General features: G+C 44.9%; 1 protein-coding gene across 16 annotated transcripts in view; it reads left to right on the top strand.

The window, feature by feature from the left end:
- The window catches only part of FGGY (FGGY carbohydrate kinase domain containing), a 447,559-nt gene that overhangs the window by 194,645 nt on the left and 233,651 nt on the right, over positions 1–19,263 (top strand). For 15 of the 16 annotated variants that reach the window (XR_008294918.1, XR_008294919.1, XM_015072330.3 and 12 more), the window contains one exon: positions 4,752–4,880. The exons of the other annotated variant lie outside the window; for it this stretch is intronic. Coding sequence is in view for 13 of the 15 variants with exons in the window: in XM_015072330.3 (XP_014927816.1) it covers positions 4,752–4,880 (129 nt within the window). In the remaining 2 variants the exon portion in view is untranslated. The remainder of the gene's footprint in view (positions 1–4,751; positions 4,881–19,263) is intronic. 16 annotated transcript variants of the gene reach the window in all.

The raw sequence follows: 19,263 nt of genomic DNA on the forward strand, positions 1-19,263 counted from the left end.
ATGTACATTTCACCTGCAGAGCACTTTTTGAGGGGCTGAGAGCCTTGGTTAGCAGAGAGCACTGTGTGAGTCTCAGAGGTGCCTCTTTCACATACACCCCAGCACCTCGATGTTGCCACAGGGTGGGCAAAACTATACGGGGCCACCATTGTTCTTGAATGTTTGTGAAGCTGTGTGGATGAATGGCTGAACAGAGGCTAGGAAAGACAGCCAGTGGTGAGGCTGTGAGGTCTTGATTAAGTCTGGGAAAATGGATGCTGTGATTAACTTAATTTTATGGTCAAGGAAGAGCTGAAAGGAGGATTATTTCCAGAAAAGTTGTCCAGGCGCACGAAAGCTTGCTTCTGACAGCTCCACCAGTCCCTCAGATGTAACCCTGGCTGGTAAGCCTAACACATGATCTGATGGGGTGATTTCTAAGAGATTCCCACCTTTTCCATCATCTTCTCTTACGCCAAGCTATTTGTTTTCGGTCTCTAAATAAACAAAAGTTCTTCCTACTTTGGGCCCAGATGGACTATTCCTGAAGGCTGTGTTCCAGTTCAAAGGAGGATGTTAAGCTTTGTGCGTATTTATTTTCATGCCTGGACCAGTGGGCTGGAGAGAAGGCCTGGCCTACTGCCCCCGGTTGGGTTCTCCGGCAGCAGATGCTGAGACAGGTTTGAGGGTCTCTCTCAAATTATTAGGGGTTGCCATCTGTGATAAGAAGGTGAGGAGAGGGGGATGAGGCAGAGGGAGAAATTGAGCCGTGATATAGTCCCATGCCCCTTGCCCAGCCCAGCAGAGTGCTCTGGAGCGAATGGTGCCATCACAATCCCTCTGCTCTGTCTCTGCTAAGTCATCAGGTGCGGCTGTCCTGGGAAAGGCGTCACGTTGGCACAGCAGCCTGAAGGAGCTGGCAGCTGGAAGCTGTCTGCTGCCCTTACTGCCCTTACTGGGCTGCAAGTCTGTCCTTAACAGGGATCCAAGCCGTGGCGTCTCCCTATCAGCCATATTTCCCATATCCAGGCAACTGCCATGACCTGTAACTTGCTGCTTCACAGAATCTCTTCTGTTGCACATGCCTGTCCCTGCGACTCTCTTGCCCATACCTTGATGAAGGTTCATATCTTCTCTCTTCCTGAAATAGCTTCACAACTGTTCTCCCTAACCCCTTTCTGTCTTCTGCCATGCTGCCCAAGAGATCTGTAGCAATGTTTAAATCCAGTCACCTCACTGCCTGGCTTACTGTTCCTCCAGGGGCCCTCCGTGATCTTCATGATGAAGTTCAGACACCTGAGTCTGGATTACAGTGTCTGTTTTGTCTCCACTTCCATCTCCAACCTTATCTGCTCCTTCCGCCCCCTGCTGGGTCCCAGCCAGGGTTCTGTTCCACTTTACTCAGCCTTTTTGGCAGTCTCCCATGTTTCTTGGCCTTTGCTCAAGATGCTGCCTGTGCTGAGAAATCTACCTGTGGTCCACCGGCATATGATTTGAACCTAGATCTGGCTGCAAACCCTGGACTCCCTTGTACCTGGCCAGCCCAGGGTTCTTTCTAACCTGCTGCCCAGAAGATTTACAAGAGTTCCCCATCTTGCTAATCCTCCTTCTGTCCAGAACCTTTTTTTTTAAATGAAAATCATGGCCTTTATGTTTGTGAAGATCGGGGATGAAGGTGAAACCATTCCCATTTTTACTTTCCTATCAAAATTAACCCTTTAAAAAAATCTGAAGGTGGTGAGCATGACTTCCAAATGATGCTACTTTTTTTTTTTTAATGTTTTATTTTTGAGAGCAAGAGAGAGCATGAGTGGAGGAGAGGCAGAGAGAGAGGGAGACACAGAATTGGAAGCAGGGGGCGCCTGGGTGGCTCAGTCGGTTAAGGGGCCGACTTTGGCTCAGGTCATAATCTCGCAGTCAGTGAGTTCAAGCCCCGTGTCGGGCTCTGTGCTGACAGCTCAGAGCCTGGAGCCTGTTTCGGATTCTGTGTCTCCCTCTCTCTGACCCTCCCCTGTTCATGCTCTGTCTCTCTCTGTCTCAAAAATAAATAAACGTTAAAAAAAAAAAAAAAAAAAAAAAAAAAAGAATCAGAAGCAGGCTCCAGGTTCTGAGCTGTCAGCACAGAGCCCGACACGGAACTTGAACCCACAGACCGTGAAATCGTGACCTGAGCTAAAGTCGGATGCCTAACCAACTGAGCCACCCAGGAGCCCCCAAATGATGCTACTTTTTAAACCTACATAATGTTTGTTCTAAAAATACTTCTCTTGGAGCGCCTGGGTGGGTCAGTCCGTTAAATGTCTGACTTCGGTTCGGGTCATGATCTTATGGCTCATGAGTTAGAGTCCCCGCGTGGGGATATATGCAGACGGCTCACGGTCTGGAGCCTGCCTCGGTTTCTGTGTCTTCCTCTTTCTCTGCCCTCCCCTGCTTGCATTCTCTCTCTCTCTCTTAAAAATAAATAAACATTAAAAAAATTTAAAAAAAAATTTGTTTTCTCTTGTTTCTTTAGTCCTTTCTTCTCTTGTTTTCTTCACTTAAAATTCTTAAAAACAGATCCACCAATATGTAATTTAACCAATAAGAGCACAGGTTTGCATCGGTTGGAGTGGAATCTATGGCCTGTACTCCCAACATTTAAGCTGTATGACTCTAAGGAACTTACCTTGCCTTCATAAACCTGACTTTCCCCATCCATCTGTGCAATGGGGACAGTAATAGTATCCTTCACATGGCATTATGTGACAATGAACTGAGAAAATGCATAGCAGATCCTTAGCACTGTCCCTCTCACAGAAATGCTCAGTAAAGGCAAATGCTGTCTTTTATGTGCTAGATCCTAGATACAGTGACATACTCCACATCGTGTCCAGAGACAGATTGTCTACCTTGAAGGGCACCACTCTCCTTTAGGATTCTGCTGGCTTAGGTATTCAAAGCAGGCTAGAAGCTCTCCCTTCTCTCTGCCCCAACATTGGAGCATCTTGATTTTGTCTTCCAGACCAGGGCTGTCCTATAGAAATATAATATGAGCCACATACACAGTTTAAAATTTTTTAGTAGCCACATTAAAGTAAAAGGCAATAGGTGAAATTAATTTCAATGTAGTATAATCTAATATGTCCAAAATAGGATTCCAACATGCATTTGATATAAAAGTTAAGAATATTTTACATTTATTTTTTCCATACAAATTTTTTGACATCTGATGCATATTTCCTGCTTAGTACCTCCCAATACATACACTAAAACTTCATTGTAAATATTTGATTTAGATGTCCTCAGTTAACATTCAAAAAGTAGATTTGCACGCCACAGTGGTTTCAAACATCCTTAAAAAGTTTTTCAGTTGCTGACTTGAGTGTCAGTTTTTAAATTGAAATGAATTAAAATGAAAGTAAGTGGAAAATTAAGGTCCTTGAGTTCTTCCAGCCCACAGTTCAAGCGTTTAGTCCACACATGCCAAGTGGCTACCAAATTGGACAGTGAAGCTCCAGGATGCATTGCAACGGTTGCAGTCTTCTTCCTCTTGATTTTCTTAGCAGACTTTTTTTTTTTTCCAAATTCATTTATAGATGAAGCTCGTTACCTAAAATGGATAAAAATGGTGTTGTGGAGGGTTTTTTGTTTCCAATTAGAGGAGATTGGTGAGCCATTCACCCTCTGCCTCCCTCAACCCCCACCTTCCCCTTCACCCCAAAAGTCCTGCAGCACCTCAGCCTAGCCCTGGGGCTCCTTGGAACAACGAACAAGTGGTAGGTATCTTAGCATCAAGCAAATTACTGAGCACACATTCAGAATCTTAGAATCTTGGAGCTCAGAGAGGTCTTAGCATATATGTGGATCTCCCCCGACCCCCTCCTTGCGGTGCACAAACACTAATTATGAATTTCTTGACAAGGGGAGGGGGAGGACTCAGCCTCTGCTAAACACCTGAGAACAGATGGATTTCTTCATTCTGTTCTGACTTACATGGCTCCTTGTGTCCTGATCTCATCTCCCTAACTAGGTTGGGGGCAAGGACTGCCTTTTACAGCGCCACAGCGCCCACACAAAGCAAGACAATCAATAAATTCTTAACTGAAGGCCTGACTGACTGCAGGAATTCAAGGTCACTTGAAATATCAGGGTCGCTGCATTGCACAACTCCAAAGAACACCATTCAGATTGTATTCTGTGGTTGTGCAAGTAGCAGCCTTGTTAAGTTTGCAAGGTTTAGACTGGGCTCTCATTTCCAACCGAGAAAAACTTTGAAGAGATTTTTTTTTTTTATTGGAACAAAATAATTCCCTCCCTTATCCTCTGACAGGAAGCAACTACACAAGTAAAGGTTCTCAACTTCCTTAGGAATATATGTTAACCCAGGACTGTGTATGGATGTGTGTGTGTGCATAAGGTATGCTGTTAGGGCTGCTGCTGTGTTAGGAAGCCCGTTTGGAACAGTTTGACTGTTTTAACTGGTCTTTAAGAGGCCACTGTGTTTATATCTTTGGAATTTCCCGTGAATGGAATCTTTCTCCAATTTGAAAGGTACCTTAGAGCTCTTGATTTTGTAAAGTACCCCAGGGCGTGACCCACGGGAACCAAGGACATACACCTAAGTCACCAAAGGAGCAAAGGGACTCTTTGTGGGTGCATGGTTTTTATCTTCATGAGGTTGAGAAAATGCAGAAGACAGGGGCGGGAGCAGAGAGGTTCCCTTAAGAAAACCCTGTGTTTGCTTTTGTGTTTTTCAAACTGACAGGTGTTTGTTGTTTCTCATGTCTACTCAGGAAACCAAGTACTGCCTCCTGGAGCTTCTCTTGGAAATGGGCTCACACCAGAGGCAGCCAGAGACCTTGGACTTCCTGCTGGAATTGCGGTGGCAGCCTCACTTATTGATGCCCACGCAGGAGGCCTAGGTAACCTCCCACCCTGTGTCCATGACCAACACTGTGTTCAAACGGAATATTCCTTGGAACCTAAGACACTCCTTTCCTGTTTTTAAAGCAGGGATCAAGGGCTGGTGGTTCCAGGTATAGTAAGGAAAAGTCTTTTTTTTTTTTTTTTTTTAATTTTTTAACATTTATTTTTGAGAGAGAGAGAGAGTGAGAGAGCGAGAGAGCACAAGCAAGGGAGGGGCAGAGAGAGAGGGAGACACAGAATCCGAAGCAGGTTCCAGGCTCCGAGCTGTCAGCACAGAACCCGACACAGGGCCTGAACCCACGAACCGCGAGGTCATGGCCTGAGCTGAAGTTGGACGCTTAACCGTCTGAGTGACCCAGGTGCCCCAGGAAAAGCCTTTTTACAGTTAGTCATTTGGATAGAGTTATCAAACTTTTAATCACATGTAGTATTTATAATCTTGTTAATTTTTTCAGTACAGAATAACAGGAAAAAAATGGCCCGAATCAATATCTGGATGATTCTTTGGTTTACGGAGAATTTGAAAGAGATGTGTGCACTTCAGCTAGCACGTATGATGGTGGTACACTTACCTGTACAGTTTGTTCTAAAGGCACTCCAAAACCCTCACAAGTCTAATGGATTTCTTTTCATACTTTGGTTTATATTCTATATCCAGTTAGGTGGGTGCAGTCTTGATTTTATCTTCTAAATAATTCTCACATCTGGCATTCAGGCGTTTATTATTTCAAAGGCCCATTGAACACTTCAATGTGTCGTAGACATGGTGCTTGGGGACGGTGAATTCAAAACTATGCCAAACCAGTATGTCTCCTCCATGAGTTTTAGTAGGAAGGCGGGCAGGGAGATAAGGACTACAGGAAGGGGTTGATGACTCTTACCCCTTCTTCATCCTTATTACAGTTTTTCCTTCCTCCCTTCCCCTTCTCTTTCCCTTCCCTTCCCCCCTTCTTCCCTCTTGTCTCTTTTCTTTTCTTTTCTTTTCTTTTCTTTTCTCTTCTTTTCTTTTCTCTTCTCTTCTCTTCTCTTCTCTTCTCTTCTCTTCTCTTCCCTTCCCTTCCTTCCCTTCCCTTCCCTTCCCTTTCCTTTTCTCTTTTCTTTTTTCTTTTTCCTCTCTCCTCTCCTCTCTTCTCCTCTCCTCTCTCCTCTCTCCTCTCCAATTCTCAATCTCTCTCACTTCCACTATAGTCATATTTTTCCCTAGACTTTCTTTCTAACAGTGTTTTTGTTTTTTTAATTATGGCTAAGACTTCATGCTATCAATTTGGTAGGTCATGACCATTGGATTTTCAGAGTGGAATCAACTGGAGTAGAAAACATCAGAGTACATCTCACATAGTAAGGGTCAACACTGTTTTTATGGGACTTATGTTTATATTTTATGGGTAGTAACGTAGACACTGGACCATGAAGAAAATGAATTTCTTACCTTGGATCATAGTCAAAGGAGTTTTGAAATATATTCTGGTCCATACTTTGTGTTAGAACCAAGAGTTATCTTTTAAATACTTAAATGAACTTGTGCTCCCAGAATCCAATTTGTATAAATGCATGTGTATTTCTCTTCCCAGATTGGTTTATTGGTCCTCTCCTTCTCCCACTGCCTAATGTCTACTTGAAATTGAAGTCTCATAGCAGACGCTTTGTTCTTTGCATAACCTTCCATGGGACACTCAGATTTTATTCCCAGAGAAATAATCACACTGGGTTGTAATATAATCACACTGGGTAATAATCACACTGGGTTGGAATAATTGTATTCCCAGAGAAATAATCACACTGGGTTGTAATTGCTCATTTATCTGCTTCTCTTTTCCAGTGGACTCTGAGCTCCTTGAGGGCATTATATTATTATTCTTGTATCACCTATGCTGAGCCCTGGATCAGGCTCCTATAAGTGCTTGATAAATTTATTAAATGAATACAGTCATATTAAGACAAGAATAAGGTGAAATGGCCTTAACCTGTAGAGTGGAAGTTAATGTTTCCTTATGCAACAGGATAACAAGCAGTATCTGATTCCTCTACGTAGTCCATGGACTTCCGGAGCAGGGTAGTGCTTATCAGTTTATGAATGTGTCTGCCTTGTTCACTTTTATGTGTCCAGGATCTAACACAATGCCTGAGAAGTTATAAACAGCCAGTAGTACCTGTGGGTCGGTGGAATGGCAGGCAGGTAATACTGAGTGTAGGCAAGGGTGTTTCTCTCCCTTTTCAATGTGTTCTTTTGATGGGAGTGGCATGATTTTGAGCAGGCACAGAAAGAACTCGGGGTCTACATAGATAGAGAGTTTTCCTGTCCCCTTGTAATCCTGATATCCTGTGTCATGTTTGAGGTCAGGGAAGCGTTCTCCATCGTGCTTTTTCAATTATCATGCTTTTTCAATTCATTTCAACCATCCACCCCCAGCCAGGTGATAAGGACTTGGCTTGGACCACTGCCTGCTGGAAGAAAGCCTGCACCTTGCAGGGGCTTCAGGACTCCTGTTTCCTTGTCAGATCCCCAGACCTCCCTAAGGGACGAACCAAAGCACCCTTTTTCACTGCTGCCCAGCACTTGCTGTGCCCCATATGGTACCTGCTATTTGTACACACTCAAAGTGTGGGAGCTCCACGGGGAGGAATCCAGGCCATTAGAGGGACCTCCCTCTTTTCCTAAATCAGAGATGGTTCTGTGATGGGAATTTTACCCTTTGAAGCTTTAACTCAGGCTTTTAATACTCTTCAGTTAATGAGTTTCCCCTATGTTTTCCAAAAGTAAGCTCTTTACGTGGAAAGGTAGAATAAGGGCCTTGGATTCTTTAAGGGCTGAGCTTAGGGGCTGGTGGTGGCTGGAAGGGCACAGGAAGGGGGGCTTCCCAGCAACTGCAAGACAGTCAAGATCATAATTTTGACCAAGTTTTATCCTTCGTATACTTTCTTATGCGTCCTCCTCTTCTCTTACAGTCATGACAGAATTAGGATGTCTGGTGAAGAGAGGAGGCCTGGAAGCAAACGTTGCCTCTTGTTTCTCACCCTGCCGGTGCCCTGTGCAGGCCTGAGAGTCTTGAGAAGGTCATTGATGCACCCAGCTGCCTAGTCACTAAAGAGACGTACTGAGTACCTGCAAACCTGCCAATTACTGGTCTAGTCGCTGGGGGTTATAGTGTGAACAGAGCAGACAGAGTGCCACTCCTTCCGAAGAGAAAATTCTGGCTCTTCTTTCCCGACCTGCATGTTTATTGCTTAACAATACTGGTTGGAGACCACTATTGTTATGATGCTCTAATAAGGGAACTGAATGTGGAGTCTGAAGATGTGAGTTTAAATTCTTACTCCCTCTACCTGTGTACCTTGGGCCGAATATCATCTCTCTTCACTCCTGTGTTTCCTCTTTTGCAAGAAGAGATAGCAATGAGCCCCCCCCCCCCCACCAGGGTTGTTAAGAGCATTGGTAAAGCAGAAAAGCAGCGAAGGTAAAGCAGCTGGCACATAGTAGGCACATAATAATGAGGCTTCTCTCTTTGGTTTTCTCACTCTGAAATCATAACGCCTGACCAAAGTAAAAGCCTTTAAATTGGAAGTTCTCTGAGTTACTGTTGTAGTCAGGTGTGTACCAGGACAATGGTCTTCTTTTTGGACAGGCAGTTGGAAAAGAACCTCAGACTTCTGGATTCTGTCAGCCTTCCCTGAATGTGCCCTGATTCTCCTTGCCTGGCACTTGGGAACAGAATGCAGGATTCAATGCTTTCGATCTTGTACAGGTTGAGATCAGAAGCAGTCTCAAGAAACGGGTAAATGAACTCCATGTTAAGAGGTTGCTGAATGTCAGGTTAAGAATTCAGCTTTGGAGGTCAGAATTGGAGGCCATCCAAGCCTCCCTCAAACAGGCTTCGACAGTTATGGCCCCTTCACGGGATGACCCGGCATGACCTACCTTGGACCCTCCGTTCTGACTGATAGGAGGGGTCAGCCCTCTGCTTTGGAGAAATCTCCCTGGGTTCTCATTCTCAAGGGAGCCTGGGACAGGAGGATGAAGATCAAAGAGGCAAGTAACACTCAACCCCTGCTTTTTCCAGTTCTGGAAAAAGAGGAGGAAGGACTTTGTGGGAATAAAAATCAAAGATTAAAGAACATTTTGTTCTTAAGGTGCTGGTTAGTAAGTTCTGCAGCAGACAGCCAGAAGATAGGACTAGCTTTGTTTGCTCTTTGCGGGGGTGGTTCTGGCCAGGGCTCCTGCTGCTGATATTTTTCTAGCTTATAAAAATAGTATTAACTTTGTTCCAGGTCTGTTCTTGGCTCCAGCACCCCAGCTGTCCTGAAAGGCAATAACAAGCCGATTTCTGTCTCAGGCTCCCTTCTCTCAGTTGTTCTGTGTATCACACAAACTTCTGATTATCCCTCAGATCTTGAATCCGGTTGATTCACCTCCTCTAGGAGCCTTCCCTGACTCCCTCTAGCTGACTTAAGCATTCCTTCCTCTTCCCCTGTGTATCTTGGACTTGCTTCCATTTTACTGCATGTGTCACCCAGTTTTATGTGTACAGCTTGCTCTCATTCACCAGTTGTAAGCTCTTTGAGAGAAAATACTGTGTCACTTCATCCATATATCCCAGCAACCTGCATCCCAGTGCTTTGCATATGGAGGACCCCTAACACATGCATGTTTAGTGAATGAGTGAGTGAATAAATGAGTGTTTTCTCCTCCCTGAGGGATGGATGTTACAACTGAGAGAGAGCATAACTTCTCATTACAGACGCAATTATCCCTACACAGTAGGCGTACCAGGCTCAGTTCTCCATGAAGCAAGAGAGTTTGGTTTGAGCACTCCCTATGGAAATTGGTATCATTTGTATCCCATCATGTTAGCAGATTCTGTGCCTAGGTTTAGCATTACTCTTTGTTTCCAGATACTGGATTTTTTGCCAGGTGTTGAGTTGGCATAAATTGTTCATCGGAGTTGCAGAGTCAAACCAAAATGAGGACATTTGAATCCCTCCCACCCTCCCTCCTTCCTTCCTTCCCTTTCTTCCCTTCTTGCTTTTTTTCAATAGCAGAAGAATTGGTTTACGTAGCCTTACAAAAAGAGCTTCTGATGCATGCCCTCCTGTAGCAGTTCTAGTTTATTCCAGTGAGCTATAATACCATTGTCAGTGGTCTAGAAGCAGCACTGATTCTCAAAGCCACTTTATATATATATACTACTATCGTGTTCCCATTTATCAAATAAAACAGTGAGGCTCACAGAGACTACCTGACTTACCCAGAGCCACACAATAAGTGGTAAATCATTTAAATCTACTCCTTCTGATTCCAGAGCTCACATTCTTTTCGTTTTAAAGTTTATTTATTTTGTGAGAGAGAGACAGACCGCGCATGAGCCGGGGAGGGGCAGAGAGAGAGGAGAGAGAATCCCAAGCAGGCTTCGTGCTTTTAGTACAGAGCCCAGTGCAGGGCTCAGTCTCATCAACTGTGAGATCATGACCTGAGTCAAAAATCAAGAGTTGGATGCTTAACCAACCGAGCCTCCTAGGCACCCCCTAGAGCTCACATTCTAATTACTGTGCTCTATGGAATGGTGTATCTATTAAAAGGGGATCCTTTGAACTTGACCCTTAAAAATGCCATTTGAGCAAATAACCAATATTAAAAAAAAGTATTTTAATAAATTTTTATTGATGACCAACTGCTAGTTGATGGGAGCATGAGATATGAGAGAGAATTGGACCTCTGGGAATCTATGGTCTAGTAGAGAAAATAAACATTAAATAAACAATGATAGTTATATGTACCAAGTGTGGAGAGCCTCAGAAGAATGTAGATTATACCTCGAATTGAGACTTGAAGAACCGTAAAAGGATTCCTAGAGGATGTGGTGTCTGCTAATGGAATCACAACATTTCTTGCCCTATTATGGCTTCTCGGCAAAGTAGAACTTATTTATTCATTGTGTCTTTTTAACTTCACTTAGACTTTATTCCTCGTAATACCAGCAGTGACAACATCAGCATTGTTAATTAAAAATATATATATATTGGAACCACTACTCTTATTAGTACCTCTACTATTTTGACCGTTTTTACTGCCTTCTCTGTGCTAAATACTCTGGCCTGACCCTTTGCCTTTACCTACTTTATCTCTTGTCCCTCCCTATAATCCTACTAGGTAGAGGTTATTTCCCATCTTGTACATGTAGAAATTCCAGTTCTAAGCAGAACATTTCCATAATCATGTAACTCGTGTCCTGGCGAGATTTGAGCTTGAGTCTGACTCTTAAAGCTCTCCTGTTTCTCTACACCGGTGCTTCTCAACCAGGGGTGATTTTAACCCTACCCCTACCCCAGGGGACACTGGGCCATGTCTAGAGATAGATTTTGGTTGTCAGACTGGCACGTGGAGACCGGGAATGTGGCTGAACATCCTATGGTACTCAGGACGGCCTCACAACAAAGAATGACCTGCCGTGGGTCTCCAGTCAGTCGGGCAGAGGATGAGAGGCCTGCTCTAGACTGAAACACCCTCAGTGATATTATTTCTCTTCACCAGCTTACTTCTGTGGAAGCCAAAATGCAGCCCCGAGTCAGGGGCTAATATATTAGTAGTTTGTCAACATGTATTTTGTGCAGTTAACTCGTAAGTGAAAACAGCTATGAGGTAAGAAAACAGAGGTGAAGAGTGAAGAGCACGGGGTACAAGGTGACTGCTACCCCATCCGTCTTACTGAGAGACAAGCCACACCAGCCACCCGCCCTCTTTCCACACATCATGCACGTTCTGCCTCCTTGCCTTTTTTCCTCCTGCTGTTGGCTCTGTATGGGGTGGTCTCTCCTCGCCACCTGGGCGGTCCCACTTAGGCGACAGCACTCAACCTTAACGTTATTTCCCCCATGGAGACTTCTCCAAGGTTAACCCCACTCTTAGGAAAACCGAATCCCTCCCCATCTGCAACACTTTGCATCTATTTCAGATTTCTCACCAAACCACATGCACCTTCCAATGCCCGTCATCTGGTATAGGACCCACAGTGTCAGTCAGTCAGTCAGTCCTCAGTAAATCAGTGAATTGATTACTGTAAGAACTGAGAGGATTTTGAAAAGTTAAACAGAGATGGCTAAATCTGAGTGGGGAATCTTTAGAAAACAAACCTATTCCCGGGCCCTACCGCACCGTGGATTCTGAGTCTGAACATCAGGCAGGACCCGGGAAGCTGGTTATGAGGCAGAAGGTGTCTCCCGGTACCCAGAGGCGACAGCCTGCAGGACGAGTCGGCACTGGGCACACAGGGTCAGAAGCAGTGGTGATGTGCGTCTGCCAAGTAGACGAATCAGACCAAACCGGTGCTGTTGAGGAGCCAGGCCCAGGCTCGGGCCCAGAGCCAGGCAGGAGGGAGCATATCCAGGTGGATCCAGAGAGGCAGCCGGTCTGTAAGACATGGAGGGGGAAGGATGAGCAGATACAGTCATGCTGGGGAATCTGGAAGGAGAAAAGCAGTGTCATTGAGCACACAGAGCAGGGGCAGCTCTGGGAGTTCCTGGATGTGAATCAGAGGATGGAGGAGGAAGTTGGTAATATGAGTTCGAGTTTATTGTTTTAAGCTGAGGTTTGGGTTAATGAGAACCACTGCTGCCTCGGACCTTAGCAGCTGCAGGAGCCACAATGAGGGGCAGAGGGGAAAGAGGGGGGGATAGTAGTTTTGGGTTTCCTGTCCCCAGGCCTCGAGGCTCTCTTGGAGCGCTGTGTTCCTTTGGACTGCGAAGTACTGGTCTTAGCTGGGAGACCAGCCTTTTCCTCCATGGTCAGAAAGTGAGGGGGATTATGGGGCCTTGGGGCCACAGCCAGCTCAGCCCATCCTACCCACCTTGTGCCTCGCAACTCAGGAGGTACAGCCGTCAGCCTGTGCTGAAATGGTAACGTCTTTACTTTGACGTCCACACTCCTCTGGATAATGGGTGATTATATAGGCTTTGAGCTGAAAGGTTACTCAGAGATCCTCTACATCAAATTCTTCAATTTGCAGATGAGCAAACGGAAGCCCAGAAAACCAGTGAGTCATCCAAGGTTACCCCGACAAGTTACCGTCAGAGTTGAGGTTAGAAATTGGGCCTCCTAATTCATCTGCCAGTGCCTCTTGCCCTGTTTGGCCACACAGTCTCCAAATTAGGAAAAGGGAATGATTCCAGGTGTCAGGGACTGTATCGGTTGTAGGGAGTAAAACCAGACTTAACCAGGCCAGGAAAAGAATGGGCATATTCGCCCAGTTTATGTGTGTTATGTGTACATATACATACACAGTTGTGTCCACATTGCATGTGTACACATATGCTTGGCTATACTCATGTATATGTATTGTGGTATATGTGTGTATTCCATCTTATACGTTGTATCCCACGTAATGCTACTGTCCGTGCTACCGGTGACTGTTAAATAAGTAAACTTGTTCTAAGCCACCTATGAGCAGGTTGCTTTGTTTTGCCATCACATCCCAGCCTTGCTGGGAGCTGCCATTGTTTTCCAAATGTAGCATCGGGAAATCAAAGTGCAATAACTTGCTCAAGGTGACATTTTAACAAATGATAGAGTAGGGTTCTAGGTCCAAGGCTTTCTTGGACTGTGAGCTTTCTCCTACCTGCCCTGGCTTCCTTATGTGAGCCTACACTCACGCCAACATATGTATCTATAACAAAAGATAGAGCTTCTGTTTCACATTCTTCCAGACAGGTGTGTTTCTGGATCCATTTTGTGGTTGAGAAAGTCGAGGCCCAGAGTAGGGAAATGACTTCATAATGAATACTTAAAGCTGCACAGGTTTCTAGGGCTCCATCAGTCATGGGGAATAAGACCAGGCTTATAGGAGCAGCCTAGCCATTTTTTGACTGCATCATGGAGGGATCAGTAATATTAAAGGGCATATGAATATTGTTGATCAGTTTTGCTGGTTAGTTTTGGTGATTCGTGTTAACATTAATGTTGGTATGAATTTCGTCTGTGTGGTGACTTTCCAGTTTCAAACTACCACTTGGTATTTTTACCTCCTTTAATCATTGAGCAAATGGTCACTTGGAATGAAGGGATTTGCCTAAGGTTACAGGATCGGAAGGGTTGGATCTGAGACTCAAACCCTGATCTGTGGGTTTCTTCCCATGACTTCACATTGGCTTGGTGCAGTCTTTGCATCAAACAAGTACTACCTAGTAAATAGAGCAGAATGTCATGACCCAGCAAGAGTTCCTGTGCTCAGAGCCCCCGAAGACGAGCAGATCTTTACCGACTCATTAGCTTCAGGAGTTTATCTGGTTTTCGGAAGCTACCGTTTGTTCATCCCACGTACTCATACATGACTGAAAAGAGAAGTTGCTGGTTTCCTTTGCTGGCCTTGGGAACAAAACAAGATCACACTGAAGAGCCAGAGCCAGGTTCTGATCCTGCCAACCACCTGTTAGGAGGACAGTCCAAATTCTAAGGCAGAAGATTGCTAGAAAAGTGTTTGGGGGCCCAGAGTCTAATACTGCACTTGCGTCACTGGGGCAAGAGTAGGCTTACCCCGAGGGTCCACTGTTTTTCATGGCACAGGGACTGAACACCCAGTGCTCCACATCCATGGAACATTTCTGAGCACCACTGTTTACTTTAGGGCTTGCTCATCGGCAGCTGCTGGGGAGGAAATGCACATCTCCAGCCATCACCCCTCAGTGGCAGCCTGGCATCTCGCTGCTGGTTGCTTCCTTATCATTGGTGCATAGGTCTGGTTAATTTCCTCGCTCCAATTTTCTCTTAACCATCCATTTGTATAAGTCATTATGAAGAGCAGGGAGGAAAAGTTTTTGATTTCCTCACACTGGGGATCTTGAGGTTTGTCTCATGGCACTGTGCGGCCAGGGTAGATGTCTGGAAGAAAACTAAGGAAAGTTTTTGGAATATAGAAAAATCGCGGTAGTCTCCAGTTATATCAGTCCACAACATGGCTCCCACTCCAGCTTTCCATAACTTAGTCCTTATTATGCTGTGTACTGTGACTCTGATGTAAGAATTTGGCCTCTGAAAACCATGAAAATCAAAGATACGGAGGAAACCCAGTATAGTAGTTAAGAACACATAGCTGATTCAAATCCTGGTTCCTCTTGCTTTTTTTGTCACCTCGGGAAGTCACCTGACACTCTGTGCCTCAGTTTCCCCGTCTATGAAATGGAAATAATAGTACCTACCTCACAGAGTTGTTTCCGGAATAAATGACCCATTATCTATAAAGTACTTAGAACAATGCCTGCTGGGGCTATGTATATTTAGCTGTGATTAATGTGACCTCAACAGATTCACATTATGAATGATAGCAGCGGGCAAGAGAAATTTAAAGATTCTTTTATTTTTTTTTAAAGTTTTATTTATTTATTTGAGAAGGAGCATGCATGCAGGAGTGAGTAGAGGACGGGCAAACAGGGAGGGAGACAGAATCCCAAGCAGGCTCCGTGCTTTCAGTGCAGAGCCAGACGTAGGGCTGGATCCCACGAACCGTGAGATCTTGATCTGAGCCAAAATCAAGACTCGGACGCTTAACCAACGGAGCCATCCAGGCGCCTCCATTCCATTATTTAACAAATATGTGACATCCTTCTTTTATGTGTGAGGGGTTGTTGTAGGTGTATTGGATATAGGGGCAAACAAAAACAAGGTCCTACTCTCATACAGCTTTTATTCTTTTGGGGGAGTTCATAAAACACCATATAAACATATATGGGTGTGTTTGTATGTGCTTCATGTATGCATATCTCTGCACACACGTGTTCATGTACATGCACGTGTATCACACATCTGTGCACATGTATTGTACCTATGCGTACATGTGTGTGCTTATGCATGTGTTCATAAGTGTGCCTTGTGAATAGGTGTATGTTTGCATATATGTAAGTGTATGTGTACAAGTACTCATGTGTATGCATGTGTCTCTTTATATGTGTGTTTACTTAGAGAGAGTGTGTGTGTGTGTGTGTTTATGTGTGTGTGTATGTGTATAGGCATGCATGGGTATGTATCAGGCATTGCCAAGTGTTATGAAGGAAAGGTTTATACGAAGCAATGGAAAGTGTCAGGAGTTGCTACCAGTACAGAGAGTTCTGAAAAGTTGAGTCCAGAGAGACGACATTTGGGGACACAGACCTCAGTGAAGTGAGAGAACATTTCATGGTATAAGAAAGAAGGTAGAGACGAATTCAATGAGCAAATATATGTTAGGCCAACCCTTGGTCTCAGTTATTGCACTGGGCATGGGGCATATCAAGGTGCTGAGGACTCAGTCCTTTGTCTGGAGGAGTCCAGCACCTAGTGTGGAAGACAGAAGCCGTGCGGCAGGGTGTGGACTCTGGAGGTCCCAGGTTGCCACTTATTAGCAGACCACTTCCCTGTGTCTCAGCCTTCTGTTCTGTGAACGCGAGTCATATGGCGCCTCCTGGGGTGGTTGCATAGAGGGCTTCTCTTGACACATGGTGAGTGCCCATCCAGTGTTAGCCCTTCCCGGTCAGAAACTCCATTGTAAAAGTCCTTGAATTCCAAGCCAAGGAGTTGGGATGCTAAAATTAAGTTGGATCAACCCTATCTATTCAAATAGCTTCCTCAGCACTGATTGTCATGTGAAAACTATGTCAAGTGTCCTACAGCAAGAGTTTGCCTTTGGGAGTGCAGCTATGGTTTTTAATACCAGTGGATGATACTCCAAAAGAACAGTAAGACCAGTAAAAAAAGATACCATCTCATTTGAAGCTTAAAGCAAAAGCTCACGTCAATAGAATTAAGCAGGCATATATTTTTCCAGGCTCTGGGGATTCAGGAAAGACCCACTCCCTGCCAGGGCAAGCCCACTCCACTGTTAACAACTCCACTTCTTAACAACTTCTCTTCACCCAACGTGCAGAATTGTGGCTGGAAGGGAAACCGTGTTCCCCATCTCTGACTTCTCCCTCTCAAGGTGATTGTTCTTCATCCACTGGGTCCGAGACCAGGCAGTGCTACTTTTCGCTGTCTCCTACCTCCTCTCATCTCTGCCACTGTCTTTTGTGCAGGGAATTTTTTCTCGACTCCTTTCTCTTCACATTGTTATCTCTTCCCTTGCTTCATGTCCAAACAGAGTGCGCATGGTTCACCCGCGTTCACTGTAGTCTGAGCCGGTGGGAATTCTCCCAGAGCCCTTAAGGAATTCTGTGCCCACACTTCTTAATGTTCCACTCTCATTTTGTTGGTGGCAAGACACGTGTTCCCACATGGTTTCTCTGTTCCCATTTTAGTTAGAAAATACTGTTCACGGGAGACAGAGAATGGAAAATAGGTGGGGGAGTGACACAGAAGAATGGGTTATTCAGATTATTTCCCATCATTCATAGTAAACTGAATTCACAGTGCAGTGAATCCAAAACAAAAGTCTTTGAATTTAAACTTAGAATGATGTGTAGGTGTTTTCAAAAACTATCTGACTTCTGTCCTTATTTATTTACTGTAGTGGTTTTCAAGCTGAGTATGCATAGTCACCCGAGGAACTAGCAAGGGTACAGATTTCCCCACAACCACCACCACTACTGAGTTAGCTCAGCAGACTCCCCTGGGGGGACTGTATCCTCCCATGAGCCCGACAGGCTTTACCTCTGGGATCTTAAAAGACGGCACGAGGGGCAGCCTCACCTCCATTTGGTCACAGTCAAAACTTTTCTGTCTGTAGTCCAGGAAGAACAAAATTAAATCCAGGCTAATTGAAAGAGTACATTTAAAAATTTTTGTTTCAAAAGCGGAGCATTGAAGAGCGCTTCGATCTGGCGTGCCCACCACAAGCTGGGCACCACCTAAGTGTTCATAGAGGCAAGTGCTTGGTGTGGACACAAGCTCTCGGCTGTGCATGTTCTTACCACTGCCATGTAAAGGGAGAGATGAGACTTACCTAGACTCCGGCAGCTAGTCTGGCGGAATTTTGAGAACCTTGGTCTGTCTGACTCCACCTCTCTCTTGTGTTACCTTTCATAGCGTCACCCAAGCCTGTGTTAACTGAGTTAGCCATAGGCAGTATTATTAAAAATTTTCAAAAAATAGAAAACATGGAAAATCTTTGAATCACAGGCACAGGTCTAGCACAAGCCTCGGCCCTTATATTTCGTTTAACTAGAATGTGTTGGATTATTGATCTGTTTTGCTGCAGGTCCCTGGGCTGAATTTAGCCTAGGGAGTTAAAAGGTACCAGCCCGTGACTCACCACTGTGAAGCCTGGAGGGGTCGGGACTCTCCCACCGGTGTCAGTAATAGGAGTGAAAACGACTCGCCTTCTATATTCAGGCCTCTCACAGCTCAGAGTTGTAAAGAAAAACCCACACAATTCAGTTCTGTGAAATATATTTAATAATGCCCGACTAATGTGGCTCTGGTTCGTACATTGTCTGCTCTACTGTTGGGTGACGCTGTTGTCCAGCCTAATGCATGCGGCCTATTGCCTTTTCCCTTGTGCCTCTCTCTGTCATTACAGGTACCACATAGACAATAACATGGAAACACTTAAATAGACGATTACATTACTGTCTCCCCCACATAGACTGTGAGCTTCTTGTGAGCCGTGGAATCTGGTCGTATTCATCTGTGTAACTTAAGACCCCAGCAGTTAACTCAGTAAATGGATGATCATATACATTGGTTAATGGGTTTGTGTAAAAACAACATGCTGAGTGCTGTACTAGTTACCGTGGCGAAGACAGCGATTTACCAAGATGGAGATAACATGTGGACCAAGTTGCATAGGAATTTGAAAAAGGGAGAAGCCTCTTGCAGTTGAAACAGGCGGGGGAAGGGCAAAGACACGGGTATTCGTTGAACGACTTCGGTTTGACATAAATGCTGGCTTATCTAAGTGTCTAATTGTCACGTCTACTCCAGCAGCTTGCTCTGGGTCACACAACTAGTCACGATAACCCCCTGAGTATCAGCCTGCCAGGGGCCTTGAGGGAAGCGGGAGATGTCAGCCTTAAAAATAAAAGAGCCAGTTATGTCACTCGCAGCCTGAGTTTACTCTGGAACAGCAGAGGAGTTGCACATTGGGATGGGAAAACTATGGCGAACCATTGACAAGTCTGGAGAACAAAGGAGAGGGGCTTGTGTTTGTAACAGGAGGGAGGGTTTTGGGGGATGTGTTTTGAACAAAAGCTCACTGGAGAACCAGAGTTCGAGGTGTGGCGGTTTCTCATTGACTGTAAACAAGGGTAAGTGTGTGGTTGCTGGGGCAGGAAGGGATCTCCCTCCTTTTTCTTAAAAGCAGGAGATGGAATTCCTATGTGAAAAATATCTTCCCTTCCAAGATAATTCTTACCTTCATCTTCCTTCTTTCTGCTGGTGATGCCGGCTGCAGCCAGTGGCCCGTGTGTGAGAGCTCCCCCTTCAGG

This window comes from Acinonyx jubatus, chromosome C1 (genome assembly GCF_027475565.1).
Source record: "Acinonyx jubatus isolate Ajub_Pintada_27869175 chromosome C1, VMU_Ajub_asm_v1.0, whole genome shotgun sequence".
Lineage (NCBI taxonomy): Eukaryota > Metazoa > Chordata > Mammalia > Carnivora > Felidae > Acinonyx > Acinonyx jubatus.